Source organism: Kwoniella shivajii, chromosome 3 (genome assembly GCF_035658355.1).
Source record: "Kwoniella shivajii chromosome 3, complete sequence".
In the NCBI taxonomy this organism is placed as follows: domain Eukaryota; kingdom Fungi; phylum Basidiomycota; class Tremellomycetes; order Tremellales; family Cryptococcaceae; genus Kwoniella; species Kwoniella shivajii.
Genome location: NC_085910.1, coordinates 259122 through 270943, shown reverse-complemented (window position 1 = coordinate 270943; position 11822 = coordinate 259122). Strand labels below are relative to the sequence as shown.

General features: G+C 47.4%; 3 protein-coding genes across 3 annotated transcripts; 1 reads left to right on the top strand and 2 right to left on the bottom strand.

Moving 5' to 3' along the window:
- Positions 1-194: 194 nt before the first annotated feature.
- Positions 195-4698, bottom strand: IL334_002325 (uncharacterized protein; the record flags this gene model as incomplete). Its single annotated transcript, XM_062934071.1, has 6 exons — positions 195-212; positions 268-859; positions 912-1785; positions 1860-3340; positions 3385-4306; positions 4374-4698. 6 exons carry the CDS (start codon positions 4696-4698, stop codon positions 195-197), a joined length of 4212 nt encoding a protein of 1403 aa, XP_062790122.1.
- A 1335-nt stretch (positions 4699-6033) lies between these two features.
- Positions 6034-7836, top strand: IL334_002324 (uncharacterized protein; the record flags this gene model as incomplete). The annotated part of the gene is made up of 2 exons (XM_062934070.1): positions 6034-6392; positions 6456-7836. 2 exons carry the CDS (start codon positions 6034-6036, stop codon positions 7834-7836), a joined length of 1740 nt encoding a protein of 579 aa, XP_062790121.1.
- A 136-nt stretch (positions 7837-7972) lies between these two features.
- On the bottom strand, positions 7973-11700 carry IL334_002323 (uncharacterized protein; the record flags this gene model as incomplete). Its single annotated transcript, XM_062934069.1, has 15 exons — positions 7973-8148; positions 8212-8267; positions 8315-8348; positions 8417-8456; positions 8509-9435; positions 9557-9686; positions 9774-9846; positions 9967-10075; positions 10136-10290; positions 10459-10723; positions 10799-10871; positions 10916-11265; positions 11313-11337; positions 11427-11541; positions 11595-11700. 15 exons carry the CDS (start codon positions 11698-11700, stop codon positions 7973-7975), a joined length of 2634 nt encoding a protein of 877 aa, XP_062790120.1.
- Positions 11701-11822: the final 122 nt, after the last annotated feature.

Sequence of the window (11822 nt, the reverse complement as noted above, 5' to 3'; positions counted from 1 at the left end):
CTCATAATGCCACGTCGTTGTACAAAAGGTTGAATAATGTTCATCACTCGAGCATGATGATGAACCTTTCGATGCGTATATGACACGCGTGTATGCATAAAGAAACAGAGGCGTCCCCGTCCTGGGGGTGGATTACGCTTGATCATTGGGGTATATATCGTTACATATCAAAAGTCCGTAATATCCAAATTAGTTTAATAAGAAGGCGGTGCCTGTGTTCATAAGTCAGCACATTTGAATCTGGTTCATTGATCGTTACACACTCACAGCACCTGGAGGGAGGTTTCCATGACCGCTTGCCGAAGAGATGGGGCTGACAAGTTGATTTCTCGATGAACTTCTTCTTTGATGCCTTGATACCCTTCGGACAGGATCGTGGGGTGCAACCTGACGGACAGGTCCAGTGTCTACAAGTGACACACCTCGTTGAGAAGGTCGGCGAGATCGTTCGGGCTCAGCGTAAATGACATTTGAGAAATTAGCTGGTTCTGGAGTCCTTGCTTGAGGGAGATAGTTTGGTGGTAAGATTGGCTGCTCGGCATCGTCTTGATATGATTCATTGGGATACGACTGATAACCGTGACCATAACTGGGATCGTCGCTGTTGCCCCGTTCCAGCGTATTGGAACCACTGGACTCAGCAGAACCAGAGGATCGATCTTGATTTAAAGAGACACCTCGTGCTGGTGGCAAAGCTAGCTGAGACATACTAGCTGAATGAGTTTCGGGACTGGGAACCATTTGACTCATGGAACCAAAGCTTTGTGATTGACGGAATAGAGGATTGTTCTCCGTTGTACCAATCTCGTTTGTACCGAATCCGCTGTTGAAAGTTTCGCTTGTGGAGACGACTGAGTATCTGTTGGATTGCGGACTGATCGTCAGCTTGGCCAGAGCGATTTTCTACTCACCCCTTGGGAGAATTTGCTCTCTGTACTACATCATAATACCTCGAGTCCCTCGACTCCGTTCCGTTCCTCCATCTTCTCTCCCGCTCGAACTCAACCCATCGTTTCATAACTATATGAGATGAATCGAACGTTCCTTCCTTATCTCCATGGGATGCTTCTTTAGTTTCTCCTGCGATCTTTCGCGTTTCTCCCCAAGAGAAGTCATCCATATGCCAATAAGCGTAACCGGGTAAAACCAGATTCCAAATCGGGAGCGAGAGCAGATACATGAGCATCCAGCCCACATAGGCCACCTTCCTTGATGTGATGACGATCAACACACCAGGAAGACCCAAGATAAAGGCAAGGAGAATGAGCGAGACGGTAGGTCGGGGCATATGAGTTACTGATTCCGGGATGATTGCGATGATAATGATATACAAGGTGAAACTGATTGCCGCAGGTAAAACCAAAGTACCTATGAGATCCATAAAGACGACAAATTGCATGGAAAAGCAGAAAGTTCCGCAGAGATCTCGGACCAACATGAGCTCGAATAAGTTGTGGACCGTCGAGTTGATCCATCTACGACGCTGCGAGAGTAGAATCCTAAAAGTATCAGGTACGATGGTCTTGCAAACCGCTTGAGGACAGAATACCATTTTCCTTTTCGGGAACGTCTTGAGCATGAGGGTTGACAGATATCGATCCTCTCCAAGGAGCAGTAAATTTTTCTTGTGAAGGGTATCAACAACATTCTCCGAATAGTGCTCGCAAATATCGGGATTGGCAAGAATCGGAACCCAATATCCTCTATCGCCTTTCGGTGCTTTGATCCGGTACATACTGAAACAACCGGGAAGACAAGTGACACCTCCAAAGACGGATTCGAACGCTTTCGTCAAGTGGTGCGAGATGTAGTATTCGAAGACTGATATGTCAGCGATGGTAAACATGACCCAAACTCACCTTGAATCATTGTCACCCATGTTTCCGATTTATTAGCTATCTTTGTCTCTCCACATAACCCCATGATCTCATGATCATTCACCATACAAGCGTTCATTCTCGTAAGAGAATCGGGGAAGACTTTGGTGTCCGCGTCCACACATAATACCGTCTCATACCTATCAGGCGGGATGCCGGTGCATCGCCAAATCGAATTGAAGAACTCGTACTCGAATGTCGTCATCCTTTCATCGAACATAACCTTTTGCAAGAAACTCATCAGAACGATCTGCGAATCTCGTTTTCCTCGGTTTCCAGGTTTAGCATCGTTCGCTTCTAGTGGATTACCGGTCTTTGCTACAAGGACCATCGGTACTCGTTGTTGCTTGGAAGGCTCCACCGTTTCCGAGTCGTAATCATAAAATCCCGAGTAAACCTTTGCCATGTTGTGCCTTTTGTGACCATCCGCTATGGCAACGTAAGAATGCGCTTCAACCTCTTCTGCTGGTACGATGAGCTCCTTCATCATTCCAAGCACAATATCGGGAGTGTATTGCTTCGAGCCTGAGCCTCTCACCATACCATCGCAAATGACCAAAATGAGTTTGTGTGAATTTGGATAATCGGTTGTCGCAAGGGAGTCGAGAGTCGTTCTTAGACCTTCAATTGACTCGGAATATGCGGTGACCAAACATATGGAATGCACCAACGGGAACCTGAATGGTTCGAAATCAGGGGAGGGTTGTGGAACGACATTACCGAGAGGAAAAGGACAATTGCTTGGGTTGTTTGTTGACTGATCTGATAAAGATTGATGAGATTCATCCCTGAATGGGAGGGAAGTGGAACTCCTGGAATTTCGCAGCATCGGAGATCCAGGGGGGGTCGTGTGCATACCCGGGGCCAATTTTCCACCATATACGCTTGCAGCTTGGCGTCGTGAGTCTGCAGCCATCCCGTAAGCGGTTGAAGGTCTTGAAGAAGATACCAACATAGGCTCGGCTCGACTAAATCTTGAAGTGGTCGGTAAAAACACTGTCTTCCTTGAGTTCCCTCCAGTACCGTTCTTGTTAGCAGCATTGGGTCGCAGGTAACCTGGAGCAGCTTTGTAGATGTCATCTGTCCAATTCTCAATCTCCGCTGCTCGTTTCATCCTCTGTTGATAACTTTCGCCTTCGAAATTCCCCAATCTCCAACTCAAGAACCATCCGAAAACCACCGCCATACCGAATTTGATACCGACAGCACCCAGGATAAATACTAAAGAGACATATAGCACGATATCCGAAGCCACACATCCGATTGAGATACTGTCCACAAAACCAACTTGAATGATGTCCGACATGCATTGAGCGTATTGTTCTAAACCATTTCTTTGAATGAAGGCGGTGATATCCTTTCCAGCAAAAGTCTCATTTCTCGATTTGATGGTATCAAAGAAGGCAGGGTAACTGACTTGCGTGTTGTCGAGCCATTGCAGGAGATTCATGTCGACAACAACGCTGATACGTTATTAGCAGGACCCTATCGGTCTATGTGAACTTACGATTTGTATACTGCCAAATTCCTGGACTCATCTTTCACTCTGTTCCAAGTGTAGTAGATCTCCGCTGTCGGGACTCTGGCTTGGAATGATGATCTAGCTGCGTCGCTGGTATGGCAATTGAGCGAATCCGAATATCCTGTGAGATTGGCTCCCGAAGTGCCGTTCTGGTCATGTAGGTTGCAAGGCAAATACCAAGCCATATTATTGCCTGAATGGGTGATGCCGGTCTCAGTAGCAGGAGTGATGATACCAAGACAATGTTGATTTACTTTTTGGAACAAAAAACTAGCGTCTTTGCCACCAGCCATGTATTGATCCATATACAAGGGACTCGTAGTACCGTTGAAAGTGGTACCGGCGGCGGGGTGATGCCAGCTGGCGAGATCGTAATCGTAACCATTAATGACCAGAGACCCATTATTGGCTTGTCCACCAGCAATTCGCAATTGAGTGTTGCCGCAAACTGTTTGTGTAAAACCGAAGGTGACGAAACCGACGATAGCCATAAGACCAGCGACAATACCGACTATTCCCATTTTCTCTCTCCACGCTCTCTGAGCTTCCGGTGTTCGTTTGCCGAAGACGTTTCTTAAAACGAATCCAGGGACGAGGAATGTGAGCAGGTAGCAGTAAACCATCCATGCATCCTTGGGACCAGGGGCGAAATTACCAAGGCATCCAAGCTTCTCCTCCGATTCTCGCGAGCTACCAGCACCCGCTCGATTAGACTGAGTGCCGGAGGGAGGTTGTCGAGGAGTCGCTTGAGAAGCTCTTCGCCTGATTGTTGCACCTCGCTTAAAGATGTTGAGCCCGGACTGGTGATCGGTTTCGTCGGTATCTCTTGCAAGCAGCGATTTCCCACGACGAAGATTGGCGCCTCGACCAGGAAGGTATGGCTGATTACCAGTGGCTACGATATTAGCTATAATCCTATGGCAACCACTCACAGCTCGGTTGTATGTCTACTTGATCCTCCGCGGCATGTTCACGGTAGTGCCAAAGCCTGTGGTTGGGATCAATCCTCTCTCGCTCTGGTCGAACCAGACTCTTCTTCCTTCTCATGTCTGCACCATTTGATGCAGAAAAACCTTGAGGATTTAGCGCTCCAGCATCATTGTAGCCATTGTCGTCATAGCCAAGCGTCTCAGCGTTGTATCCGGATGAATTGACTGACACTGTGGTGGTCAAAGAGTTCTTAGAAGGGAGGTTCTTGGCTGGTGGTCGAGGGGGCTGATCTTGATGACTGTTTTGGCGTCTTGAGGGGGGTAGATCGTCCTTGAAGGAAACATTTTGGTTGGGATTTGGTCGTGACATGATGGGATGAGATTGCTTAAATGAACATTATCCGTCGTTGAAGAGTCGTTAGAATGATTATGAAGTATATGCTGATAATGAGAAACTAACAGAGACCGTGTTGTTAGCTTACAGATTAGTGGCAACGACAAAGGAGATGTTGAATGACAGAAGGATCAATGCTCACCAATGGAATGATAACCCCTAAACGTGCGTTCCAATTTCTCCTCTCTTTCCTGTCTGCTACACTATGTTTGACGAGATAGAATTGGAATGGGTTGATATGTTGGTTGGGAACACAAAAGATAAAAGTAAAAACAGTATGGGTGGTGACCGGTGGGTGAAGTGAGATGAGGCTGTGTCTTTGTCGGTATCTGGCTTTGTTTTATTTTTTTTAGTTAATTGGGTAATCAGGATATGGGAAAAATACGATTTATCCTTGTTAGGGAACTGACGCGATTGGATGGGAGGAGAAGGGGAAGGACCACGTGGGGATGAAGTAAGAAGGTGTTTTGCAGTGAATGACGAGAATGAGAAAAATGGGATGTATACGGGGCAGATTACCAATTCTGATGAAAGAAGGAGGATGGAATCCGTGCAGCGATTCTGGTTACTCAGACCTGTTTATCTTGGTTGACGGTCTAGATTGGAATCTCAATTGAATACCTTGTGATATGTATAGAAATAGAGAAGTCAATTGGACCGGGAAGGGGGGGAGAAGAATTGAGAAGACTGCGGAAATCAACGATTTGCATAAACTACTTACTACTTACTACTATACTCGTATGTAACAAAACAATCTCTCATTTTTCAGGGTCATCTCTCAGAAAAAAAGGACATGGAAAAACCCCCTTTTCCAGGCACGTGGTCATGCCACCACAAACAAAAGAAAAGATAGAAAAAAAACGTCATGAGATACAGGTTAGTGTTAACCAGCAGCGCCTACTCATGATATCCGTTTCCACGCCTAATATTCGCTGGCAAATGAATGAAACCTGGATTAGGGGTCTCCACATAGACAGACAAAAAGTTAGTTGCCTGTAAAGTTCCCGTCATCATCATCATCATTCTATCATTACGAGTATCATTCTTACCGTTATAGATGTGCATATACGCGATTGAGCTTTCTCCACCACCCATTTCCCCGTATATCTTACGGCTTGCGTTATAATCGTCACTCAATACCTGAACGACAATAACCGCCTCGCGGCTTCTCACAACATCGTCTGTCTTTTGTCTACATTCACGAACGGACCGCACTCTCTCCTCCAACCAATTCTTCCAACAAATTGATTGAACAACATAACCACCTATGAGTACATCTTCGATCTCCCCATCCCTCTCATCATCATAAAAATGACAAGATCAGCACCTGTCTCTCACCCGGATCGTCCGTTCTCACCTTCTCCTCCAAGAGAGAATCGTCATTCTGCTTCAAGACCTCCTTCCATCTTATTGGGTGCGCCACCAGTGGGCACGGTAGCTACCTCTTCTACATTTAACATCTCTGGCCTTCCTTCTACGCCACCACACAGCCATCCATTTACCAGGAAGTTCCCTTCTCACGAGGACGTGCGCGATCTTAAATCTCTCCATTACGACAACGTGCCTCGAACAAGACATGAGAGCGTACCAAGTTCTGTTCGAGGCGATCCTTTTCATCAAGATTACTCACAAGGCAGGCCGGTCAGTATACGATCTAGTCGCATAAGAAGGTTCGTTTTCCTTGATTTCTGGATTCTCCATCGGAATTGCTCGACCCGCTAATACTGCTCCAGTGACTCGGAATCTTCCACCACTTCTTCAGCTTCGCCGCCATTGGGAGCGACATCGCTTTTAGCTGCGATGGCAGCTACAACTCCGCTCACAAAGGGACAGCAGACACCTGAAAAATCCCCCAATACCCACCGTGGTCATACGCCGACTGCCAGTGAGGGCACAAACCCTCAAACACCCAAATACGATGCCCACGGTTCGCCTAAATCATTTGAGAGTACTTATAGCTCTTCGTCGTCATTTCTTGGCGGCATGTCGGCATCTAAATCGCTCCCTCGTCTGCATCAGCCCACAGTTGTTAGACGAACATCGGGACGAGGTCTCGCTTTTCTCCCTCCTCCAGCCCAAATCTCAAGCCCCTCAACACTCGCGCAACATCATCCGCAGTCCCCCAGAGCCAGCATGTCTTCGTCATCACGCAAAGGTAAACACCCTTCCATAGTCAGTCTTGAACACATACAGCACGCTGCTCACATGGTGGATCTGGGTCGCCCTCTCGATGTCTCCAATCGCGAGCGCGAACGCGACAGTCTTATATCGATGAAGGCGAGCGAAACCGATATTGCCTTTGAGCCTTTGGAATACAGTGATATCCCTTTACCTCCTTCTCCTGATGACTCTGAGTCGCTACACGAAGTTAAAAAGGTTGCCGAGGCCACAGTACGCCCGGTTTTGCTTGTCCACCAACATAACACTGACAGCTCGCTCTCGCAGACCTCATTTCACTTGTCGGCTTCCGTAATGGAAGAAGCGTTTCCCCCGAATGTTTTATTCGACAGTCATGATCGTGATCCAGTCCCTGCGGAAGAGCAGAAAGAAGCTGGTCGAAGTTGCACGTGTGACCTTACGGATGCACGCAACACACCTGCAGAGGAATCGGAAGACCATATGGTGAGGATAAATCAAGCATTGCGGATCATACTGATATTCTCCCAGCTCCATGAAGTGTCATCGGACATTCGTATCGCATCATCTGTTGTTCGTCCAGCGTCCGCTGTCTTGACGGAGACCCGCTCAATTGCACCTCCCATCGGCGAAGCGGGAAAACCGGATCTGCCTTACAAGCCACGAAAAGGTGCACCAACATTTAAAGAAACGAGTCCTTCGTCCAAAAACAATACAAGAGAAATTTCCGTTTTTGCCACCTTAAACCACCCCTCCCTACCCCTTCCTCAGCTGACATCCCATCGGTTGGAACTCTGTTTGGCCTGGGGAAATGCTCAGATACTCCAGTGGGTACCTGGAAGAAGGTACATTCCCAACTGGAACTTGAAGATCGTTCGCGGCTCCTCCGAAAATCCCTCAGTAATCGATGTCCGTGTTGTAGTGAAAACTGTTATGTCCAAGCTTCCCATCCTGTGGCGCTTTGCGTCCTGGATCTGATGCGCTCTCATTTTGGTTGTATATATAATATATTGTATCCGTTGTATATATGTCCATTATGTATATCTCGTTACATGTCATTAATCGGATCATGAGACTTGTGAATGCTATGCGTCTAATTAGTTGCCTTTATCCTCTAAGCTAGAAATTTCTCCAAGCTTCGCTTTGTCCCCTCATCCGCCTTCTCCCAATAGGGGCCAAGTCCGACTGCCTGGGCCTGGTGGAGCACTTGCACGATGTAACTTTTGAGGGGAATGGCATAAGCTGGATCATTGTTTTCCAATGTGATTCTACGTTTGCCCTCAGGAGTATCTAATGAGGATGTCAGCGGGATCTACGGTCGAGCATTGAGTGGTCTGTATGGCCAATACTTACCTTGAATGTCCGACCACTGGGTGGAATGCTCATCCTGCCAAGGTCGGAGTCCGGTTCTGAAGACAGAATGAGCAAAGCTAACGAACGTTTGACCGGTACTTACTCTTTCCCGCTGGGGTCGTCTTGAGCGACCTGGACTTCACCAAGAACATCAAGGAAGATATTCACTGTAATGTCAGTATATAGCAGACTGGCGGTGACTTACTAAATTCTCCATCGAAACGATCCAGGACAATGTGATCCCCCTGAAGCAAACATGCTTAGCCACAGCGTCCGGTCTCACCATAGCTTACTCACCGTTGTAAGCAAAGATCCAGCGCCCATGGCAACCGCCTTCCTCATCCCGGTCTCACCAACATAGTCAAAATTTCTCCAAAGGGCATCCAAAACTTCTTCTAACAATTTCGCGCTGTCCCGATTCTGTAATCTTGCTGATTCTGCTACCATCTGGAGGAAAGTAACTGGATCTAACATGGCGAGTCGGGAAAGAATGTCGAGGTAAGCGGCTAGAATCAAACCGGATGCCTTGTCATCCTCCAACGCGGTAATGATGTGTTGAAAGATACCTGAGTGAAGAAGAAGAGGGGCTAGTTGAGCTAAAGGGGCTGCTCGAACCAGAAGTGAAACGGTCACTAATATTCGATTTACTGCTTCCGCATTCTGTTTGCTGGTTGTTAAAGCTTTCGCAAAAGTTGAAGTAATGATCTCACCGTAGGTGGCGATTATCCCCGGGGCGTCGAGAATGATGTATGAATCCAGTAAAGGTAGTAATTTTGGTAAAAGATCCATGTTTTCTCCCAACATCGACAAAAGCCCTAACAGCAAGCGGACTAGACCGGTCTCCTTGGTAGGCTGATACGGTGAGGCTGCATTCCACAGAGCGGTTTGCCACAGAATCAGTCCATCTTCTTCGAAAAAGTCTTTCGCAGGAGGTTGCAGACTTTCCTCGATGAGGGGAATCACCAGTTCCATTAAGTCACCAGAAGTTTCCTTGGCCGCAGAGACGAGTTTAGTAGTGAGAATAACGAGAGATGCCTTGAAAAGCCATTCGCCTTCCAGACCGGAAGCGTTATGCCACAGAAGTGGAATTGATTGAGCGAGAGTTGGCAGAAAAGGCAAGATTTGGTCCCCAACCCTCTCGATGATTACGCCGATGGCATCGTTCACGTATCTTTTGCCGTCAAGAGTAGCAGCCTCTCCCAGTAATTTGATTCTACAGGTAAGCTTCGTTGCATAAGATTCACTCACAGTTCTTGAACAGTTTGTTGAAGGTAAGGAATAAAGTAGTCTATTGGAAGTTCCCACAACTGCTTTGTCAGTCTCGTCACAGACTGGTACCACTCACATCGACACTCTCTTTGATAGCGATCGCAGCACTAAGCTGAACAGCTTTATCAGACGCCTCGCCTCGCTCGGAAAGCAAGTGGAGCAGCATTTGCCACACAATCGGTAATTTGGCGGCTTCCTCGTCTGCGCTGACCCATTCACCGATGAGCCAAGCTATACGTCGTTTGACGATTCGATGACTCTTTATCAGCTCTGCTCGGCAACATGCGACTTACAGTGTTTGTCCTTGTCCGATCCAGCTGGCGATTCCGCTCAACAACGCATTGAAGTCAATACCACCATAGGATGCTACCGAACGGCTGAGTCTCCCCAGCGCACAATAGATTGACTCTCGTCTCAAGATAGAAGTGAGATCACCAGGAGGAGTGGCTGAACCTGTGTCAGCTTCATCCTACGGGCACGACTCACATTCGGCGGTTGCAAGTAGTCTAATCATCTCCGGTTCGATTACCTTGTGTTCCTTTGGAACATTGCGACATGCGTTGTTAAGAGCAATAAGGACTCGTTCCGCACAAGGCTTGATGACAATTGGTGAGTAGATACAAGGATGGTTTGGTAAAAGGACTTTTTCACTCACTCTGAACTCGAATGCCCATGCTTCTTCGTCGAAGCTTTCTCCTATCAACCATTCTTCCGGCTCATCCTCTAATGCCTCTAAATCCGTTGAAGTCAGGGGTAGCAGCTTGTCGACGAGTAAGTGAAAGGCGGATAAAATGAAATCAGGGTTGAAGACTGATATTAGCTCCATACCAAGTAACACTAACTTACTATCCGGGTGATCATGTGCCAAAATGGGTATGATGTCTTTGAATAAGAGCAAGCCAAGCAAGAGAAAACGTTTTGGATAGGGACAGGTATCGGAATCTGCAAGTCAGCTTCATCATACATTTATACACTCACCATCATTGGCCACAGCTCCATCTGAGCCCGCCACGACTCCACCAACTTCACCCCACCACCACCCGACACCTGTAGTCACTCCATTGATCTGACAAAAGCCTTTGGGATCCAGCCCAATCATGACTCTCCACCATTTGCCGATAGCCCGGAGATGCTTAGTCAGAGATTTGAGGATTTTTCCGGCGGGAGGTTGAGTGACAATGCGCAGGCGATGTGCTTGGATGATAGGAGCATGATGTACTGTGTGGTGAACGAGGGAATTGATCTACGTGAAACAAAATTGTCAGTATCCGTTGACAAGATATCTCAACTGACGCCGACTACGATTGACTCAACGTACTTTCTGCAGCGCAGATGCTGTCTGAAGACCTTTTGCTCGAGACCATTGCCATTGACAAAGACGAGCAAGTATTCTTGTATGTCAGCAAAGTTTACGCTTGTTTGGACTCACTTAAACGAATATCGACCAGCCTCAGCGAGAACAAGGTCTTCCTGACCATTTCTTTCCTGTTCGCTCCAAACGGCAAGGACTCTTCCAACAGGATCAGTGAAGATCTCTTCAAACTGCTGCATGACCGAAGCGCCATGAGATACCTTGACCGTTCGCCATTCCTTGATAAGCGCATTGATGGTCCAAAGTGTGTTGAGGAGGACAGTACTGGTGGTAGATGATGAGCTGGAAATGTTGTCCAGATGAGCTAAGCAAGTAAGAAGTGGTTCCAGAAGGAGCTGAGGAAGATTCTGCCATGTTTTGGGATATTCGATACGAGCTATAGCTACCAGCAACCCCAGTTGAGGACGAGCGATCTGGAAGAAGCTTAGCGAATGATTCAAAAACGTAATGACCGACTCACGGCCAAGTCACCTTCCTCCAGAAATCTGAAAAGTCTCTCCCTCACTTCGGGTTTCCTTGCGTCTGGCACAAGTCTGCATCCGATCAGCTTCTTCTAGCCACATACGGCACTCACGCTTTGCTCCTCCATTTCGTTTTCAATTCCCTGGCTGTAATGACGGAAGCCATTAGTCGTTCCTGCTGCAGCAAGCTCTGATCGGCCGCTAGAGCCTGTAGAGCAATGAAAAACTCTACAATACTGTCAGCTGCTATGACTTAGGCCCAGGAGCACGGTCCAACTGACCAGGCTCTTTGAATAGATCTGACAGAGTTTGCTGGTCCCGCAGATATCCTTCGTTGGACGAAGGATTGATGAGGGCATGCAGCAGCATACGAATGTCTGGAGACATGTTGTTGGCTGGCCCAGACGATCTCGCAGTAGGGCACACGGACTGAAACGCGAAATGGATTGTGTCGTGAAGAGACTTGGAAGAAGCAGAAGAATTAGCTGGACGTTTACAAGTCAAAAGTC